Source organism: Populus alba, chromosome 13 (assembly GCF_005239225.2).
Source record: "Populus alba chromosome 13, ASM523922v2, whole genome shotgun sequence".
NCBI classification, from domain to species: Eukaryota; Viridiplantae; Streptophyta; class Magnoliopsida; order Malpighiales; family Salicaceae; genus Populus; species Populus alba.
This window is the reverse complement of record NC_133296.1, coordinates 10,896,894-10,919,851: the sequence shown is the minus strand read 5'-3', so window position 1 is coordinate 10,919,851 and position 22,958 is coordinate 10,896,894. Positions and strand designations below refer to the sequence as shown.

The 22,958-nt window shown below is 34.0% G+C and overlaps 1 protein-coding gene and 1 pseudogene across 1 annotated transcript; both read left to right on the top strand.

Moving 5' to 3' along the window:
- The first annotated feature begins 328 nt into the window (after positions 1 to 328).
- Positions 329 to 3,024, top strand: LOC118059390 (pentatricopeptide repeat-containing protein At1g71420). The gene has a single exon (XM_035072238.2). It carries the CDS (start codon positions 430 to 432, stop codon positions 2,680 to 2,682), a length of 2,253 nt encoding a protein of 750 aa, XP_034928129.1. The 5' UTR covers positions 329 to 429; the 3' UTR covers positions 2,683 to 3,024.
- A 7,053-nt stretch (positions 3,025 to 10,077) lies between these two features.
- On the top strand, positions 10,078 to 22,475 carry LOC118059370 (SCY1-like protein 2 B; annotated as a pseudogene).
- Positions 22,476 to 22,958: the final 483 nt, after the last annotated feature.

Below are 22,958 nucleotides of genomic sequence, written 5' to 3'. Positions count from 1 at the left end.
GAGCCTTAAAAAAATAGATTAGGTGGGCTAGGTTGGCTTGCTAGGCCGAGCAATATTTGACCTTTGTTTTTTTTCCTAATTTTTGTTTTAAAATTAATGATTTTTCTCTAATTTTATTTATTTATATTTAAATTAATATCATTTTTTCCTTTTCATTTTGTTTAGAACTGCTATTTTTTTTTGTTATGTATTTAAATTTAAAGAGTTTTTATAATTCATTTATAATTTGTTTTATTTTTATATAAATAAATTATATTTTTTAAAAAATATTTTTAATATTACATCATTCCATAATGTTTTTAACTCAATTCATGTGTATCCAGCGCGCCCGATTGGACCGTACAGTGTGATTCTAACGTCCACCTTGAAACTATTGATGCCAAATCCATCACAACTATCGTCTGTTAACCACAGCACTCGGACTCCGTGATGCCAAGGCCCACCACCGGCGGGTGGTACCTCTTCCTCCGAAGCTTCTGCTCCAGCATTCATCCCCAACTCCCCAACTCAACCCCGGAAGCCACCGATCTTTTCAACAAGGTGCGGGTGCTCTCCACCCGCGGCAACATCAAAGAAGCACTCTCCTTCTTCTACAGCACACCACAACTAAACCAGTCTCAACAAACCTATGCCACACTCTTCCATGCCTGTGCACGCCATGGGAACCTTAAACAAGGCCAATATTTACACCAACATATGATTTCCAAAAACCCCAAAAACCCACAAGACCTCTTTGTAACTAACCATCTTATTAATATGTATGCCAAATGTGGTGACCTGGACTGTGCACGCCAAGTGTTCGATGAAATGGGTCGCAGAAATGTGGTGTCTTGGACCGCGCTCATTTCTGGGTATGCCCAACATGGGCGAAGTTATGAGTGCTTTTCCTTGTTTTCTGATATGTTGGTGGATTGTTATCCGAATGAGTTTGCTTTTGCGAGTGTGATTACTTCTTGTGATTACGTTTGTGGCAAGCAAGTGCACGCCCTCGCGTTGAAAATGGGGTTGATTGCTAGTGTTTATGTGGGGAATGCTCTTATTACAAGATATAGCAAGAGTTGTGAGGATAATTTTGTCGGTGATGGTAGCGAGGCCTGCCGCGTTTTTGAGTCAATGGAGTTTCGTAATCTTGTTTCTTGGAATTCAATGATTGCCGCGTTTCAACATTGGAAACTTGGGGGTCTAGCTATTGGAATTTTTTTCAAAATGCATAGTGGTGGAGTGGAGTTTGATGGTGCTACTTTGGTCAGTGTGCTTTCTTCCTTGAGTGAGAGTTATGATGGCGATAATGCTGACGTGGGTCTGAAGGGTTGTTTTCAATTGCACTGTGTTAGTATCAAACGTGGGTTTATGTTGAAAATTGAATTGGCAACTGCATTGGTGAAAGCTTATTCGGATCTTGGAGGGAAGGTTTCTGATTGTTACAGGCTCTTCATGGAGACAAGTAGTCGGGATCTTTTTTTGTGGACTGGCATTATAACAGCATTTGCTGACCGTGAACCAGAAGAAGCACTTGTACTCTTTCGTCAGTTGTACAGGGAGGGCTTAGCACCCGATTGGTGTACATTTTCAATTGTGTTAAAAGCTTGTGCTGGTTTTGTGACTGAAAGGCATGCTTTGGCAGTTTATTCTCAAGTAGTTAAAGCTGGGTTTGAGGATGACAGAGTGCTTGCAAATACCTTAATCCATGCCTATGCTAGGTGTGGCTCCATCTCTTTTTCGAAGCAAGTTTTCGATAAAATGAAATCTCGTGATGTTGTTTCCTGGAACTCGATGATCAAGGCTTATGCTCTGCATGGACAAGCTAAGGAGGCATTGCATCTCTTCTCAGAGATGAATGTCAGACCTGACTCTGCAACGATGGTTGCTCTCCTCTCAGCATGCAGCCATGCAGGATTAGTGGAAGAAGGAATTAACATCTTTGACTCAATGTCCATGAATCATGGTGTTTCTCCACAACTTGATCACTATGCCTGCATGGTGGATATTCTAGGTCGAGCTGGGCTTCTTTTGGAGGCAGGGGAGCTTATAAGTAGAATGCCAATGAAGCCTGATTCTGTGGTTTGGAGTGCACTGCTTAGCTCATGTAGGAAATATGGCGAGACTCAGTTGGCAAAATTAGCAGCAGATAAACTGAAAGAGTTGGAACCTGGAAATTCATTAGGCTATGTACAGATTTCAAACATTTACTGCTCTGGAGGTAGTTATAATGAAGCAGGGTTAATTAGGGATGAAATGAATGGCTCTAGAGTAAGAAAAGAACCTGGTTTAAGCTGGATAGAGATTGAGAATCGAGTACATGAGTTTGCCTCTGGAGGCAGGCGTCATCCTCAAAGAGAGGCCATATATGCTAAACTTTATTCACTGATTGGGCAGTTAAAGGGGGTAGGCTATGTGCCGGAGACAAGCTTGGCCTTGCAAGACATAGAGGAGGAGCATAAACAAGAGCAGTTGTACCTCCATAGTGAGAAGCTGGCCCTGGTGTTTGCTCTGATGAGTGAAGGTAGTTTGCGTTGTGGTGGAGGTGTCATAAGAATTGTGAAGAACATCCGAATTTGTGTGGACTGTCACAACTTCATGAAGTTGGCATCAGATCTTCTCCAAAAGGAGATTGTGGTGAGGGACTCAAATCGTTTCCACCATTTCAAAAATAGGACGTGCTCTTGCAATGACTATTGGTAACAAATGAGCACCATCGACCAAAATCACCGGTTTCCACCTGCTTCCTTCATGGTTCATCGAGCACCTCCTGAATGAATGCGAGTTATTCTCCAAATTCCCTCATCAACTTCTGTCGGCCTGTGATATCTTACAATGGGAAATATTGGATATCATAGTGCTGAATTTTGCATGAATTGGGTGGAATTATAACAATGCTATTACTCTGAAAAGCATTTCAGATTCTTCTGAAGCCAACACAGTTTGATTATGGAATGCATTGTTTGTCATGGAATATTTTTATGGCAGTGACTACAATTGATCCAAGTGATTGGAGCAATCCCCAATGTTCTTGGCCATGTATCTGCCGCTGAGAATACAATCATCTCAACAGAAACAATTTTGTTAGCTCGTCTGCTAGTTTTAACCAACGTCTTGTAGCTGTGAATAGTTGGACCGGAGTATGGACAGAGTTTCCAAGAGTTGCGTGAGGTTCTATGAAGTGTAAAGATAGAGCTTCTATGAAGATTTATCTAACTGTTCATGATTGGCAACATGGCATTCCTGTTAATTAAAAATAAACACAGTTTTGAGATTCTTAACACAATGTTTTCAGATTGTTTTGAGAATCTTGGCACAGCTGAAATTCCAAGACATCATCCTTACTCATTGACGAAAAATCAAGGTTCTAGTGATCTTGCTCCATTTCTCAAGTGGGCTGAGAACCAAGACAAGCAATAATGTGGTGCTCACAATGATAAAAATGTTATTTCATGACGTTTGTGGATGTCTTACTGCACTGCTTATCCAAAACAGAGAGATCCTCAAAAGACATCATGTCGTTAGCATCATCATCTTGGTCTTTGACTCGGCTTCTTTCCAAGTAAATATACTTCACCAGCTTGCTGATACTCTCTCTTGCAGACATCATTTTCTACCAGCCTTCACAGTACAGTGTAAAGGCTTGTTCATGGAGGAAAAAGCTCAAGCTACCAGTCCCAAGTTTTGATCAAAGCAACAAAAAGATAGAGATCGTGAAGCTATTTAATAGTTTTGTTTAAATGAAGTTGGCCATGGTTCTTCTGCAGATGCTGCACCAGAGAAGCGGGACCTACCTACTTTTGTTATTTATTTTCTTAAATAAACAGATCAGATATTAGCCGCGGAAGGGAAGTGGACACAAGAATGTGCGCATTTCTATCACTGATGCATAGGCGTCACCTACCTACTTACCTGGCTGCTAATAATGTTGAGTTGTTGACAAGATATGCTACCAATGAGATTTTTATGTCCAGAATATTTCAGTTCGCAAAATACATAGTCATCAGAAACGAGCGGATCTGCGGAGTTCAAAATGATGACATTTTATTTTTTTAGATAAAAAAATTAAAAATATATTTAAAATTAATTCAATTAAGTTTCATTCTAAATTTGAAATAAATTAACTGGATCGATGCAATCACCAGCTTGAAATCAAGTTGGCCGAATTACTTGAGAATGCCCCACGTTTGTGCTTCTTAACCATGTTACCTTTTTATCAATTGATCGAAACATTTTTATCCTTAATGTTACTTGCAAATTTTAATTATAAATAAATATTAAATTGAAAAAATTAAAAAATAAATATAGAATAAAATATTTAATTTCGTAAAATGAGCTATGTACATAGTTATGTTTAATAACTTGTTTTTTTTAAATAAAATTTTTTATTTAACCAAATCATCATCCATGCCAATAAAATAATGTCTACCTAATAATTTTTTTATTTAATCAATTAATTTAATTTAATTTAATTAAAAAAAAAAATACCTTTAAAAAAACCTAAATTTAAAAGAAGAACAATAAATAAAAAGACTCATGATAATCCAGGTAATTTTTTAAAATCAGTGAAAAAATCATATAGAAAGCAAATAGAAAAAAATCATCGGAGCTAAAACTCTAATTAAATAAAAATTGAAGATGAAATTAAAAAAAAAAACATGAGATTAAAAACAACAAGCAAACCTGGGTGAATTTCCTAAATCCAGGTTGATTTTCTAAACGACAATCTGTAAAATCTTAGACCCGGGCTAAATAAAAAAACTAAATTCCCAACCAATTTAATAAAACAAATAACAATAAATAATGAGGATCAAATATGATTGGAAAGAAAATTGAAGAAGGATGAAATATCAAAAACAAAATTCCAATTATAAAATTAATTCAACCAAAACAAATATCAATAAAAAAAATAAGGAACAAATTTTGATATAAAAAAAATTAAAGGACAATGAAATTAAAAAAAAATAATTTTATCAATTTTTTCAAATAAAATAAATAGCAATTAAAAAAACTTAAACCAAATCTAAAGGAAAACAAATTGAAGGGTTGCTTTAAAAACTCGGTAGGTCCATATAAGAAAATTAAGATGGAGAGAGAAAAGAATAGAAAAAAAAGAACATCAACATCAAAATCGAGTTCGCTACCCTTGAAGCCATTGTTTGGCCATTAAGAGACACCGCATGTGCTACTCAAACTACATAGCTATAAAACTCATGTGCATCGTACGTGTTAACCTCTTTTCAAAGTATTTATATTTTTGCAATTACAAAATTGCCCCTTTAACTAACAACATAATAACAAAAAAAGAATCGAATGAAAATATAAAAATGCTCTTGGATGTAAGTTAAAGAAAAATTATACTTTTAAGGATATTTAAGTCATTTTATTATACTTAAAAAATATATAAAAAAAATACTAAAAATGACTATGTAGGCAAACTTTAAATTTTGTAAATTAAATGGTAGAATAGTTGTTTTATTTATAGAAGTAAAAATACTTAATTGCCCTATTTGAATTTGACAATGACCAATAAAACCTTGTGAAATTATCTAATATTGGGAAAGTACTTTAGTAATGAATAGTGCTTTCCCCCAAATGTTTTTGGTGTGGCTTTAAAAAAAACAAAATTGTCTATTTTTTTTCTTTGATTTATTTTCAATCAATGTTTTTTTTTTGTAATTTTATCATTTAATATTAGATTTATTTTTTTATTGGGTTATTTCACTCTCATGACACCAAATCACGAGTTTGAAGGGTTAACCCGGTTGGCTAGGTTTTTTTTTTTTCTTATTTAACTTTTTTTTCTCAATTTCATCATTTAATATTGGGTTAATTGAGAATTAGGTTTCATGATTTATTTTCTTTTCTTTTCATTAGGTTATTTTAATCTCATGATCTAAAAATAGTTCTTAATGGATTAACCAAGGTTGAATCAGATTGTTTTTTTGTGTTTTTTGTAATTGAACTTTTTTTTTTTCAAATTTATCATTTAATATTAGATCAGTTGACAATTGAGCTTCTTAATCTGTTTTAATTTATTTTCTGTGATGATATCTTGGTCTCATGATCAAGATCATATTGGTATTTTAACTCCGGTTAAATCATGTTGTTTCTTTTTATTTTCTTTATAAGAGATTATTTCAATCTCAAGTCCTTCAATATTGAATTCGCTTTTTATTAGGTTGTCCATGTCTCATGACTTAGGTTACAGGTTTGATAGGTTAATTTAGTTAACTTAGTTTTTTTTTAATTTGTTTTTTTAGTTTCATCATTTAATATTGTGTTTGATTAAAAATTAGTCTTGATGATTTACTTCAATTTGATTTTTATCAATTTATCATGACTTTATTGTTAGGATATTACCACTCATGTGCAGCATCTGCAATCTATCGTCTAGAAGAGGACGACTGCCATTGTCAAAGAAAAAAGGCTGCAAAGATGGGAAATAAATATGCTAGCTTGTGATAGTTAAAGAGGGTTGTTGGAGTAGCCTAAAAGTCATAAGGTTGGGAACCATCGATGTTGACAATGAGATGGAGCATGTCTCCCATTCTTGCTTATAAATAGACACCAATAGAGTAGCATATTGAAGAGCTAAAAAATATGAGGAAATATAGGAAATGGTGAGTTGCCAAGGGCAGTAAGCAGTGTCTGCCATTGCAGCATTGTTAAGAGAGAAATGAGTGCAGATCAGAAGAAAAGGGAAATACATGAGAAGAGAGAAAGCGGAGTGGCTGCTAAGGGCAGCAATGTGAATGAGGGATGGAAGTTGAGTTGAGTGGAAGTGATCATCCTCCTCCATGTTATGTGTGTATTGTATCCTTTCTTTATCCCTAATAATATAGATTGCTCTCGTGGATGTAGGTAATTTGCCAAATCACTTTAAATATCATATCAGCGTGCTCAACCTTTAAAGAGTAATGATCATGAACACCACCGATCATAAAACCCCTACACTTATAACCTGATAATAGTGTTTAACAAGTTAACTCATATTGCTTAACTCATTTTTTACGGGTCGTTCGAGTTGTTCTTTGACTCACAAAGTATATCTAGTCACATCATGTTAACTTTCATATGATTTTAAAAAATTTGCACTAAAAAGCATTAGCGATATCAGAATATATTTTTTTTATGTTTAAGAAAAATTTGACTCGACCCATAACGTGGCATGGGTCAATGATCTAATACATACATAAAGCTAAAAACATGTGGTGTTTTTACTATTCAAAAAAATAATATTCACCTTCTCACATTTACTATGGATTACAATAATGCAATTTTTAAAAAAATTCAATTTGATCCCCAAACTTGTTATTGCACAATTGAGCCATTTGAGCCTAGATTAGAGTCTAATTGCATGTTTCTTTGTAAGGGAGAGTTGAATTGAAAAAAAAATAGGAGTAAAGTGAAAAAAAAGCAGGTAACATAAGGTGGCAGATTGAAAATATTTTTATTAAAAATTCATTTTGAGCCCCCCATTTTTTTATCCATTAGGTTTATTGGTCCCCATACTTTTACAAAATTCAATTTTGATAATCAAACTTTATTTTACTCATTTTTCAATCCTTTATTTTGGTTGGAGGAGAGAGAAGAAGTCACTAGATTCTAGTTTTAAAAAGAGAAAGTATTTGTTTATGAGGAATCTGATCACCAAAACAGTTGTTTTTGTGTCAAATGATTCCTTATGATAAGTAGAATTAAGATTGTGTGTTTTTTTTTACCTTAAAAAACACTTAAAAAAAATCATATTTGAGCTTAGAAAGGTTTTTTTCTTTTTTCTCCAGGTGGATTTCAGGTTTTTAAGGTGTTTTTATGTTTTTTCATGGCCATGGATTGATTTAATAAGGTTTCTAGGGTGTTTTCTAAGTGTTTTAGGCAAAATAGGTTTTTATATTAAAAAAAAAAGGACCTCGTTTTTTCAACCATAACAGTGGCTAGATTCCAGGGATGAACAAGCGACACATCAATTTATTTTTCTGATTTTCTGTCCTCATTAAAACCTTTTTTAAAAAAATATAGGGACAAGCTTTAGGCCTGACTTGATTCTTTTTAAAAATAAATTTTGAATTTTTTTAAATAATGCATTAGTTGATTTTTTTTCTTCAAATAAATCTTGGGTTTATGTTTTAATTCCTTTGTGATGATTTTTTTAATGATATTGGGTATGTTTAATTTTTAAAGAGGTATGAAAAATTCATATGTAATTTTTTTGGAATTTTATATAGATTAAATTTGTTTCTTTTTATATTAATTTTTTATAATATTTTCCATATGTGCATGTTTTGCATTTTTTTGTATATTTTTATTCAATAAATTTTATGTGTGTGTTGATTTCTATTATAGTTTTAAGTGTTTTTCTATTACAAATTTATTTTGATAAAAATATTCATTAAACACAACATGGTAAATTATCTATGCTGCAATGTTAAATATTTTGATCTTCATTTGTCACTTAATTTTTTATAGCATCTCAGTATTAGGTTGATATTTTATTTTGCGATCAGTTATTATTATTATTATTATTATTATTATTATTATTTATCATGTAGTTAAATCAAAAATAGTTTTGGAATAAAAATTTTAATCTCACTGGAGTCCATAACCCGGTTCACAGGTTTGGCGTGCTAGCTTGGTTACTCAGTCCATAGATTTGATGAGTTCACCTACTAATTGAATATGCCTTTTTGGTTTTGGTCAATTACTTGTTTTTAATAGTTTTTTTCTCAATTCTATCATTCAATATTGGATTGGTTGAGAAATAAACTGCATGCTTTTATTATTTTTATTTTTTTAGGTTATCACTGTTTCAAATAAGTTTTATTGTTCGGTTGGTGCTCATGACCATATATTTTTATCATATAATTTAAAAAATATTTTATAATATTTTTAATTAAACTCAATGGAGTCAATGACACGATTTTGCTTGTAAAATAAAATCGATCTAGTTTGTCATTGTGTCAATAGCTTTTGTGAAAAAAAGTTATTATCTTATAGTTTTGTTAAAAACTAAGTCATGTTTTTATTAGTCATAAGATTGCACTTTGATCCATGAAATTAATCAATTTAATTTGGATCAACTCCTACGCGATTTAGTTTGGAACTTGAGAAAGGCCAAAAGTTAGGTTGAGAGATTTCAAAAATTAACCTATTAAAACCAAGTTTAAGAATATAGCAAAAATTTTCTTTGCTCTTTTAATATTTTTTTATATATTTTTAAAAGTTTGTCTGACTTGGAACATTAGCCAAAATTTTTAATAATTTTTTTATAATAATTAACAGATTATGTAAAAACACAAGTCTCACCCACAAAAAACTTCTCCCATAAAAACAAGTATAACTAGATATCACTTAAACAGGGGAAGATATAAAATATAGAAAATTGAAAGAAATTTTCAATTCTTTACACAAATAATTTATTTCACAAGATAGTAATTTTTTAAAAAATATTTTTTTTAATGTATTTTTAAATAAAAATTACTTTGAACCATTAGTACAATTCTAAAAAAATTGTGTCTATAATATTTTAAGTATTTTTTATTTTAAAAATATATTAAAATAATATTTTTTTATTTTTTAAAAATTATTTTTCATAATAATATATCAAAACAATAAAAAAATAAAATAAATTAATTTTAAATAAAAAAATTTAAATTTTTAAAACAATGCGGCTTGAACAGTGTATCCAAACAATTCCTTGGTCCAAGTTTTACAGTTTTGAGAGTGGAAAAAATAATAAAAATTAAATAATTAAGAAACACACAAGCCAGATATGAGAATGAATCCAACTAATTTCGAAATAATTCAATTATTCAAATTAATAAAAGCACGAAAAACAGCTAATTAACGAAGGAAAAAATATATATAGAGAGGTCAAAAATACAAAGAAAAAACATTCAAAACATTTTTCTTGTTAGACCTAAAACGACCACCTGATCTCACCACCACTTGATACCACACCACCACCACCACCACCACCACCACGTCTCCTCTCCCTCCACTGAACAAATCTAAAAACACAACCGGATGTTGAAAAATCCACAGATAAAGATTGCGTGTGTAATAAAATTTTGATTGATTGATTAGAAAAACTAGTCAATTCACGAAAACAAAATGTCTCTCAACATGAAATCATTTACACAAGCGCTAGCCCAAAACGGCAGCGGTCATCGAAAAAACCGTACAAACCACCGTCCAAGAAGTAACGGGTCCCAAACCCTTGCAAGACTACGATCTCCCTTCACCAGATCGGCTCAGCTGGACCCGGTCTCGCTTGGAAGCTCTATTCTGCCAAGGCAGCGCGTGAGTCAACGCGCACACACCAGTACCGACGGTTTGCGTGTGGGTTCTGGATAAGAAGGCGTTGTCGGAAGCACGAGCGCGTGCGGTTTAACGAAGGTGGCAGAGGATACGTTCTTGGACGTGATTCGAGCGGATGCTGCGAGGTTGGTTAGGATTAGGCATCCGGAGTGGTTCATGTTGTGCAGGCTTTTGGATGAGAATAAGAATGCGATGGCGATGGTGACGGAACCGCTTTTTCGCGTCGGTGGCGAATGCGATTGGGAATTTGGAGAATGTGGGGAAAGTGCCTAAGGAGCTCAAGGGAATGGTGAGCTTTGATAATGAATTGTTTATGTTTGTTAATTTGAACTCCATTTTGTTAAAAATAATGTGCATAGTGGAGTGATTAGAAATAGGCTTAGGTTGTGGGTATCCCTAATAGGATTGATAGCAATACCTTTCGGATAAAAGATGAAGTTTAAGGTTGCACATGAAGTCATTTTGTAAGGTTAATCTGCATTTTTGCTACCAAAACAGTTAAAGAATACCTCTCGAATATCATTTTAAGTGCCTCCACTCCCTTTTGACTTACTACAGGCTGGGATGCAATTGATGTAGGTTACTTGGAAAATAATATTAATGACTTTGAATGGTTTGTGCAATAGCTTTTTATTGTGATTAGAACTTTAAAGCTGAAATGAATTAGTCATGGAATTCACTAAAATATTAAAAGCAAGTGTTAAGAGAAGTGGATAGTGGAGAAAGGACAGTCAATCTCATTAAAAGCTTGTCCGCTATGACATGGTGGAAATGCATTATGAGATGTTACCAGGAAATCTAGGAACTCCTTCAATAACATGCTAACCTCATCATGAAGGAAATCAAATTAGACTCTATAGAGTTTGGAAGTCTCTCTAGGTACAATTGCTGGGCATCATCTCTTCTTCCTTACCCTTTCAAGGGTTTCAATGACTTAAACTGTTAGACTCTTCCAAGTTGGTATGGCTCCAAAGGAAAAGACTTCGGTGGGAAAATAATCTCTTATAGTACATCAGCCTATATCTTTATCTTGTTTAGACCAATGGAATTTATATATCCAAAGATCTTGTTATCATCTTATGAGCAGTGCTTGCTTTTGGGCTCTTTATACATTCAAAGATCTCGTTATCATCCTATGAGCAGCGCATGCTTTTGGGCTCTAACTCATCATTCTACTGTTCCCATCAATATAGGTGGTAAGCATTGCATTACGAAAGTTTTTTGTTTTGTAGGAAATGGGCTTGTTAGAGGTGAGCATGGCTTGCTACAAATTGCAGAATCCTTGGACTTCCTCCATAACAATGCACATCTCATTCACAGGGCTATATCTCCTGAGGTAACTTCTCATTTTGCTGCCCCCTCCCTCTCCCCGTCACATAAAGGTTTTTTTAAAAGTGATAGGCCATGTAAACATAAAGTTTTTTTTTTGAAGGGATGGGCCATGTAAACATGACATCAGTACAATAAATATGTTTTGTGTAATCCCTTTACTTCTATCAAACTTCTCTTGGTATGATAAAAAAAAACTTGGGAATTTCTTGAAATATCTTCTCAACTTGGAAATTGTTGTCTGGAAATTGAAAGCTCTTGTTTTTATGAACACCCAACTGTAAGTTTTTCAATTTCACAATCAAGATAACAAACACAATTTGACTATCTTAATTGTTGTGGAGAACCTGTCACTAATCCTTGTCATTAGGGGTTAATGTATCTAACAATAGATTTATAACTTGCAGAATATTCTAATTACTTCAAGTGGAGCGTGGAAGCTTGGTGGATTTGGTTTTGCAATAACAACAGATCAGGCTTCAGGCGATTTGGCTAGTTCCCAGGCCTTTCATTATGCTGTGAGTTGAATTTTTTGTTAGGTTATGTTTCAAGAATTATTTTTATTTTGGTCCTGCTTGCCCTTCCCCTTTCCCAAATAAAGACAATTTAGGTTTTCCTCTAAATCATTTTGGCCACCTATTTAAAGGTGTTTTTGCATGACACAGCCATTTTTAGATTGACCTATCCTCAATTTTCAACTTGGTGTTTTTCAAATAGGCTTATACCTTGTTTGTGTCATTTCCTCTATTATCACTCATTCAGACACCATCCTTTTCCAACCATGGTTATTTTATGAACATTTTATCTATACAGCTGGCCCTACCTCCATCCTATGTAACTTTCACATGGTCTACTTATTGATTTACTATGACCAACCTACAAATCGCACCTCTTTCCTCTTTCATATCCCACCATATTGGCTCTTTAAATAATTGTTACTGGTGGCAACTTAAAAGGTAAAGCCACTTCTCTAAACTCCCTTGAAGCAGTGTAAAAAAGAAAGACAAGTTCCACAGCAACTGCTTTGAGAGGGATGAATTGTTAAAGTTCTTGCTTTTTGCCCCTCCATCCAAGTGTCCCAGATCACTTCAAAAATAGCCCATTTTCATATCATATTGAGATCCTTCTTCCCCAATACCACGAAATACATGAGCAGAAATCCTCTATCCTCACCAGGGGCCAACCACTGTTCATCATCAAAGGCAAAGAACCTGTTTACCATATGCCCCTTTTGTGAAGTTCTTTATTCAGTTTCCTTGTGTAAGTATCAGAAAACATACTTCAAGCAAAGATTTATCTGTTATTTCCTGTTTTACCTGGATTTCCAGGAATATGATGATGAGGACTCTATGCTGCCCCTTCAGCCATCACTGAATTACACCGCACCTGAACTAGTTAGGAGCAAAGCACCCTCAGCTGGATGCTCTTCTGATATTTTTAGTTTTGGATGCCTTGCCTACCAACTGATTGCTCACAAGCCTTTGTTTGACTGCCACAACAATGTGAAGATGGTAATTTAAATTTTTTGCTTTCTCTGAGTTATTGACATTGAATGTATCTAAAATGTGCTTCTATTTTTTCTAGAAACAAAGAAAAAAGTTTTAAGTTATATGCTTATCAAATCTAAAGGAGAGTTCCCCTCCAACTTATTGTTTGATCAATGGACTCTATCTGACCTTAGCAAGTGCATTGGATTTTATTATTCCTTAAAAGAATGTAACAGTGCCTGTAACAAATTGGTCATTGATATGCAATTCCTACAGAACTAGCCAGTTGAACCATTGATACTGCAACCCCTTGGTTGCTTCGCCTTGTGATATCTAAGGCATTAGAAACACACATACATCCTTCTATCATCCTGTAAACTAAGCTACATCAGTATAAAAAAGCCTGCATTAGTCCCCTTATGCGGTTTCTTTTTGTCCTGAAGTTGTCCCTTTTTTGAGTTGAAGTCATTGAAGTGAAAATTTGAACATGCAGCTGAAAAATGTTCTGAATTTCTTTTCCAAGGTTGGAAAGCATGGAAACAATTGATATGGGACCTAATGAAAGCAAAGCTTGTCCTAGTGAGGAAATAGGCTTATCAGGTGTCATGTTACCCAAGTCCTTGTTAATGACTCTCACCTTTTAACAATAACACTTCTACCTTCGCATTTATCAATTTATTTTTCTTTTCCTGGCGGGGTGTGGGGTTCTTTTACTTTTCTCTTCCTGTAAAAATTAACTCTTATAAGGGATGTTCTATGGAGAATGTCCATCACAATTTTTTTTTTTTTAATTTTAGAATGTCTTGGGAAGCATATGTTTGTTTTCTCAGGTGGGATATGATTTGGGAAAAGAATTAGGATGCAAAGCACTTCATGGTCAGGCACTTCGTGGGTTTCTATTAAGAGAAAATGGAGGCATAGCTAACTGGGAGATAAAGATTTTTTCCTGCTAAACATGAGAACCTGAAACCAAAACAGAGAAGAAAACTAGAATATCAATGCTCTCCAATCTCTCCAGTCCTTTTGGATTTGTTCTTAATTTGTTCTATTCCATATTGTTGTAACAAAGGTGACACAGAACACAGGTTTGAGAACAGTAAGATTTTCAATTAGTCTCTAGGACTGGAGCATCGGACAGTCATAAACTGTTTTTTAACGCCATCATCCACATTATTTTTGTGCTATTGGACCCCATTTCAGTTTCAGATTATATGTTATCAACTCTGTTACAAGCAAAGATAATGAATTTTAATTATTTTTGTTTTTCCTTTCTGCAGTACATGAATACCTTGAATTACTTATCCAGTGCAGCTTTCTCCTCTATTCCACCAGAATTAGTTCCTGACCTGCAGAAGATGCTCTCTGCAAATGAATCTTTCAGGCCAAACAGCTATGGATTTTTACAGGTAAAACATGAGCCTTTAGGATTCTGTCATTTGTTTATATGCATATCTATCTGTCTATATATAGAGTTTCTCTTTTCACACATTAATGTCCAAGCTTTGGTGGGGAATGTAATAACATACTAGAACAAATTGACGTGTACGAAAGAAACAGAAAGTTGGAGAGATGTGGAGTGTAGTTTAATGTAGTCTGCTGTTCCTTTCTGTAAGTAAATTTTCATGAGAACCCATAACAAAAGTATTAAGGATTTAAATCCTCTCAAACCTATATGTTCGATTCAGAAAATCTTTGAAGTAAAGATATTTCATATAAAGACAACTCCACTTAGATGCTCATCGATGGATTGTTTTTGTCCCCATAGTTAAATTGAATGATATGGCAATTACTATTTATATAATTCTGGTATGCGCTTGCCTTTTTTAAAAGTCCAAGGCACTTGTCAATCATCCATACCAATTTTTCTGTTGCCATTTCTTGTTTTGTCATTCTATATCATTCCACTTTCCACTTTCTTGTAAATCTTTCAAGTTTTAACAGAACATGGGGAATTCTCTGCATTAGAATTAACAATATATAGTGTTGAGTATAATTTTTTTTATCCAATGGACTGGATGGAATGTTAACCATTTTTGAGTGGCTGTCTCAACCCCTGCAACATTATAACATTGCAGCTTGTTTTAGTTATTAGAAGTTGTTTGTAAAGAAAGAGTGTACCTTTCTTAATTTTTTCTTGTTTATCTTATTGTTTCTTAAGATCTATGTTCTCTTGTTGCAGGTTCTCCTTTTTTCCGGAATGACACTAGGCTGCGCGCTCTTCGCTTCCTAGACCACATGCTTGTATGCATTAGAATTTTATCTTGATTATCACTTGTTCTGGGATAAATTTACTTGGGATGCGCTTGAGAATAATTAAATTTCATTGAGAACATGTGTGGAAATTATATACTTTTCTGACTGATCCTATTTCTTACAGGAAAGAGATAACATGCAGAAGTCTGAGTTCTTAAAAGCATTATCAGAATATGTGGAAAGACTTCGACACCCGTGTGCTGCGATATAAGGTTATAGCTTTTGTTATCTACTCATATTGTCTCTTGTTCAATTTTCTAGTTGGGTTATATAGCTATATTTTTGAGGTTATATGTTCAGTATAAAACATTACTTTTGTACTCAAGGAAGCCCATTGAAAATTTTAACCACTTACAGATTTTTTATACGAACAGTGCTTTGTTTTTACCTGCATGCGTATAAACATCCATGTTTTCAATCACGTGGTTGAGCAATGCTAATTTTAGGATGCTGGATTTATGCTTTACTTCGAGCTTTTATTTCATTCTGGTATTTCTTTTGTCACAACAAGAGGTCAAGTTCACTAAAAAAGATTTTCATGCAGGTTCTTCCACCCTTATGTGCTGAACTTAGGAATATGGTCATGCAACCAATGATTCTCCCCATGGTTCTCACCATAGCAGAGTCCCAGGTACTGCTCATAATCCCTAAAGTAGGGAGCTGGTGGTAGTGGTTTGGGGCAAGATGGTTTGGTGATGGTATAGACAAACATTTGATGGACAAATTACAGGCTTAGGTGGAAATATTGTGTGCACATTGATAGAGGCATACTGCCTACTAGCATAAAGAGATAGAATGTCTACATTTCTAATTGTAAATGATGTTCCATTGTTACTTCTGTTTGGTTCTGGGAAAAATATTTTAATTGGTGTTATTTTGGTAGAGTTAATAGCTCTCTCTCCTCCTGCCCTCCTCACCTTCTTTAGCTTTTTTATGCTTTACAAAGTCCAAATACATCTGAAGTAGAGTTTATGTTTTAATCTTGTACTGGAATTTTTTTGTCATGTTGATATGGCATTTGCTTGAATGGCTGAGTCTGAAATAACTTTTATATTAGTTTCTCTGTTGAGAATGTTTATGCTAATTTAAATTTTTACTATGGCAAGTTTTCATTAACTTTTTCAGACTATTAATTTCCAGTCACCCATTCTCTCTGATATGGAAGTAAAACAAGGGATTTTTCTTCATACAATATATATATATTTTTTTTTATCTTCCAGTTATTATTAAGATTCATTAATGTCTTACAAGCTGGAAAAGCAATTTGATTTCTTAATATCTATTGTAGGATAAAATTGACTTTGAGCTATCAACACTTCCAGCTCTCATTCCTGTCCTCAGTACTGCTGCAGGCGAGACACTACTGCTGCTTGTGAAGCATGCTGAACTTGTTATCAACAAGGTAACTATATGTGCTGTTCTTGTGCATGGTGGATTTGAAGGATGTGTTTGCATATGGTGTTAAGTTGCTTCTAGTGCTAAGTTTTTTTGATTTTATCTATATTTTATTGGGTTCAGGAAAATGAAAAGATTGGCAAATTGAAAGGTTTATAAGTTCATCTTCATGTTCACCTAGTAATTGTGCGGAGTGCCCAAGAATAGTATTTAGTTCATTAGACCTGATCATATGACTTTAGGGGTTTTTTTTGGAAGGATTTATTAGTTGGTCATATGATATTTTTATTGGAAGGCTTTTATTCATATTTTTTTTCCTGTCCAATTAGTTTCTTTCATCTCGTAAGAAAATCATTAAGCAAAAACTTCCTGTTCTTGTGGCTATCTCCTTGCAAAATGCAAGGTGATTGTGGGGTTATGGTCTCAGGTTCAAGTCCAAAGTGCAGGTGGGGCAGCACATGGGCATCTCTCAATGGAAAAAAATAGCAGATTTATTTGAATGATGAAAAAGCTTCTTGTTGAACAAGTCTCAACAAATTATTATTCTAAGTTCTGTTACTCATTAGCCGCTATTTTCAGTGCCATACTTTTTCTTAGTTGAAAGGGGTTAGCTGTACCTAGAGCATCTGGTTCCTAAAAAATTTGATACTCTCAACTAGCTAGTTGAGAAATGTATATGTAATTCTCATTCATGGGGTTGGAAACATTAATTGAAACCTTTATAAAACAACTCACTTGTTGACGCTTTTATCTTTTTTTTTTTTTATGTTTTTTATAAATGAAAAACACCAAAATCCTTTTGAGAAGCATCTGAATTTTAGTTAGGCATGGTGCTAAAAATTTCTTGATAGAAACTTCAATCGGAGTATTGAGTTTCCTTCTCCCTTTATGGCCTTACCCCATTCCTTATAGCCTTTTTTGTTTTTGGTTTTTTAAACATGTGACATTGAGAATCATTGTTAAAAATACCTTGCTTATTTCAATAAAAATATTTGATACTAATATTGTTTGTTATGCAATTATTGTAGACTAGTCAGGATAACTTAATATCCCATGTTCTGCCCTTGCTCGTTCGAGCTTATGATGATACAGATCCGCGCATTCAAGAGGAAGTTTTGAGAAAATCATCCTTTCTTGCCAAGCAACTAGATGTTCAGGTGACTGCCATCTGTATGAAATTATGAATGTGCCCACCCACACACACACAATATGTGGCATTTATGTACTTCCATTTTCATTTGATAATCATTCTTATGGAATCTTTCATTTTTTATTCTTTTTCCTGTAACCATTCTTTTACTTTGGAGTTGTTTTCACTTCGCACATGATCTCTTTCAAGTATGCCTTTCTTGCTTAATATAAATGCATGCCATCTTTTCCTAGGAAAACAGAAATTTTGTTCGTTTTATTGGTAGAAGTTTTCTGATACCCAATGACTTGATGTATTAGACTGTTTATAACCCAAAACACACGCAGGTTGAGGAGGGTGGGTCCAATTAGGAGAGCATGTGAAATATAATAAATTCATCTACATCTAAATTTTTTTGGCCATTAAACTCTGCAATTCATTGAGCCCATATTCAATTTGCAAAGAGTTCTTCTGTATCGTTGTGTTTCTTGTTTCCAATAGCTATCATTGTTGTTACCGGTAATTGTGATTGAGGATCACCACAATGTTATTGAGAAACTCTATTTTTCCTTCCTTCTCTCTCTCTTAGTAATTTAAAGTGTTTTGACATCAGTTATAGATTCTTTCCAGTCATAACCAAAGAAAAGTTGCTTTAAATTTGCTTTTTAAGAAAAATACTTAAATTGAATAGAACATTTGGTGAGAATGCTATAGAAGCCACTCTTTCTCTGTATTTTCTAAATTCCGTAAACCATCAAGTCAAAATAAATAATTGAAAGATAGTTTTTGACTTTTGAATAAAGCAAAATTTCAACTTTTAATAAAAAAGAGTAATTCAAGGATTTAAGTAAAAAAGTAGTCCAACAGAACAATTTTCAAGTGTTTGCAATTTTTCTCTGGGTCAAACATCAATAACCAACTTAAATCATATGTTGTCAACACTCAGTTTAGTAGGACAAATTTATAAGTTGCTTGAGGCCAACTAACAGTGGTTCACCTATAAGAAATATCATTTAAGGATTGAAATGGAGAAAAAATGAGTACAAAACAACTGATAGTTTTTATAGAGTTCAACAAATAAAAAAAATCCAAACTGATATGGATGGAATGCTAGAACAAAGCTGAATGTGGATTTTTGCCTCTTTAGCTGATATGACACGTTAATTGAGTTGGATAAGTTGGTATAGTTTGGAATGGCTCATGTTATCAAAGACGATGATTATGAAGTTGGATCTGTTATGTGCTTTCTCTAGGTTTGACTAATGGTTATATTTGGAACTCCACACTGAAAGATAGAATTTTATCCACTGCTGATATTAATGACTTGCATCTTTGTTTAGCTTACATAATACCCTTGTGCAAATAGATTATGGAAGAACCCCATGCTTCTTATCACCTCTCTCTCTCTCTCTCTCTCTTGTGACACTGACTTGTGTGCGCGTGTGTGGCATGCCAAACATGGAATCTCTATTATTAAGGGTGTGCATCTGTCTTGTCTGCTATAATAATTGTGGTGTTTGTGTTGTCTGTTAATTAATTCTAGATATTGGTAGTTTGGTCAGGATGCCCTGGAAGGTTTTCTTTAGGTTAAACACAGAATGTTAACAATAAGTTTCGTTGACATCTGGTTGGTTTATCTGATAAAGAAGTTCCTCGGTGCAAATTAAGGGAAATGGGAGAGACTGGCAGGCAGTCTAATAAGAGGGAGTGGTTCACTTTTACTTTACTTTTTTTGAACATCCTGCTTACTCTATTAGAGAAAGGTGTATATTTTATTACTCTCACATGCATGCCTAGAACCAGCCTCATGGCAAGTTCAACACATGGAATTGATAATTTTTAAGAAATCTTGTGGATGGCTTATTTTCTCCAAGAGCTTAAGCTGTGGCTTTATTTTACTTCATTCATTTAATATGATATTTCTTTATTTATTAAAACACCAGTTTATGCCAACTCCCAAATAGTTCCTAACCATTAATCCTTCCCCCCCCATGGGGAATTGAATTCTTTAATTAATCTCAATGTTGTGGTAGCATGGCATTGTGAATAATCAAAGTTCCTTGTTACCTAAATATTCCAGTTGCTTGGACCATGGAGGTTATATAAATAGAAGCAAGTCCACAACTCATAAATTTACCCTAGTCACTTATATATATATATATATATATATATATATTGTGTGTGTGTGTACACGTGTGTTTGTTAATAACTTGCTGCATGACAGGGCAGAAACATTTGCAAAATGCTACTAAACAATGGTTGGTAACTTTTTATTGGCATGCCTTACTGGAGAGGTGCTGAAGTTCTTACATACAGTGTCTTAATATATACTCATTTTAATTATTTTCAGCTGGTGAAACAAGCAATTTTGCCTCGTGTTCATGGATTAGCTCTCAAAACAACTGTTGCTGCGGTATGTATGTTTTTGAGTTTACAAGTTAATTCATATTAGATTAATAGAGTTGAATTTAGTTAATCTTTTGTGGCGTTTCCCAGCAAGAATTTACTAGAGCATAGGTTAATTATATACGTCTTAGACTATCCTCAGTGTGTGGTCATATCACTACATTCTTCTAGTAGTTGAAAGTCTATTCAGTAATTAAAGTAGGTTTTTAACTGTTCTCTGTTTCAATAGGTGACCCTGTGGGCCTTGGGGGTATATAATCTGAAACTAACTGTATGTTTATATTGGCAGGTAAGAGTCAATGCTCTGCTATGCTTTGGAGATCTTGTTAGCACACTCGATAAACATGCTATTTTAGATATCCTGCAAACAATTCAACGTTGTACGGCAGTTGATCGTACTCCTCCTACCCTTATGTGTACCCTTGGTGTTGCAAACTCAATTCTCAAGCAGGTAATGGTATCTGGTAGTTGACTATCTTTTGCAGCTATATTAGTATTCATCTCCATGTGGTATGTATAGAAATTATTTCTCATTTTCCTGGTTAATTCTTGTCAGCATGGAGTAGAATTTGTTACGGAGCATGTTCTTCCACTTCTCACACCTCTGCTCACTGCTCAGCAATTGAATGTTCAGCAGTTTGCCAAGTATATGCTCTTTGTGAAGGATATCCTCAGGTATTCAGCATTTTGTTGCCCCCACAGACCACTAAACCCTTTTCTACTATCCGAAGAATAAAACCGCTGTTCTTTCATCATCTGAATTCTCTTTTTCTAAGTAATTTATCTATTAATGTTTTCTGCACGAACATGCTAATGAATTTACCTTTATATATATATATATTTGAAACTTGGGGTTTTTATCATAGGATGATAGAAGAAAAAAGAGGAGTTACAGTAACAGATTCTGGAATTCCAGAGGTGAAGTCATCATCTTTTCCCAATGGGATTCAGCCTCCAGCCTCAAGCAAAACAAGTGGTACTGTTGCACCAGCAGCAAAGGGTAGCACCTCATGGGATGAGGATTGGGGTCCTGTCTCAAAAGGATCTGCCACTGCACATCGGGCTTTAGCAAGCAACTCAGCACCTACTCCATTTATTTCTGCTAATCAGCCAGTTCAATTAACATTTTTGCAATCAGAATCTCCCATGACATCTGCAGTTTCCAGTAAGCAAACAGCCATATCATGCCCTCCAATCGATATAGAATGGCCTCCACGGGCATCTTCAACTGTAACTCAGATAGATATTGGAAACAAGCAAATGGATGCAGGAGCAACATCCACTTCAAGTTTTAATGAAATAGATCCTTTTGCTGATTGGCCTCCAAGACCAAGTGGCATTTCTAGTGGTTCTGGGGCTTCTAACAATGGCACAACAGGACTGCAGCCAAATAGTTACAGTTCAAATTTGATCACAAACACACCCGACATTATGAATTTCCAGAACAAAGGAAATATCAGCTGGGCCTTCAACAACCAAAGTTCATTGGATCCATTGAAACCAAATCAAGGCACTTCTGCTGTGAATTCTGGTAGTTTGAACAGTGGTCCTAATCCCCAAAGCTCTATTGGTTTCTTGAAACAGAACCAGAATACATCAATTCTGGGTTCTTATAACAACACAAAGCCGACAGATCTTGGATCCATATTTGGTTCCAGCAAGAATGAGCAGACTGCAATAAAACTTGCTCCACCCCCAACAAGTGCCGTGGGCAGAGGAAGAGGAAGAGGGAGGGGTGGCACATCAACCTTGAGGTCTAGCCATGCAAAGCCACAATCTGAACAACCCCCTCTTCTAGATTTGCTATAATGAGTTGGATTGCCTTTACCATATGAGAAGAGGAAGAAGAGATCTGAGAAGTGCACTCGTTAAGTAAAATCATCCAATGCGCAGAGACGGCTGTGTTATGTCAAATGTTGAAGATTAGATATTCAGCCAGTAGGTATTGGAGATTGTGTGGTTTGTTATTGATTACTGGTTGTGGCTGTGAGTTTGTAGTATGTTGTGATTAAAACTGTAAGCAATATTTCTTTTCTTCACTTTGTAATTTTGTATCAAGCCGCCGTTCAATTGAGATTTTGATATCGGGAATAGCTTTGGCAGGAAAATTGTATTCTTCAAACACACCCAGTTCCAACTGGTAGAAATAATAAAAAGATGGAGTCTGTTGCACATTCTGGCCGCGATGTAGAGATTGGTATGAATTCTATTTTAAAGTGATTTTTAATTTATATATATATATATATATATATATATATATATTAAAATAATATATTTTTTAATTTTTTTTTCTCTTATATTACATATTTTAAATAATAGTTATGGAAATTGAAACCTAGCTTGTCCAGGTCTTAAACCACAAAAACTACTTAAAATACAATTGGTCTGGTAAAACTTGTCAGGTTAACTTTAAAATTACTCGGGTAGTCTTGTTATTTTTTTTCTTTACATTTATAGTTTATTTTTAATAAACTTGAAAAATAAAAAATTAGCTTATAAATATTAAACTTTATATTTTTTTTATAGTTTAAATTTACATTTGTTTTTTAATTTTTAAACTTGGAACAATTATATATAATTTACATTAACATAACTTGTTTCTTAATATTTTGATGTGAGATAATTATACTATATTTTAAATCTTATATTTTTTCTTATAA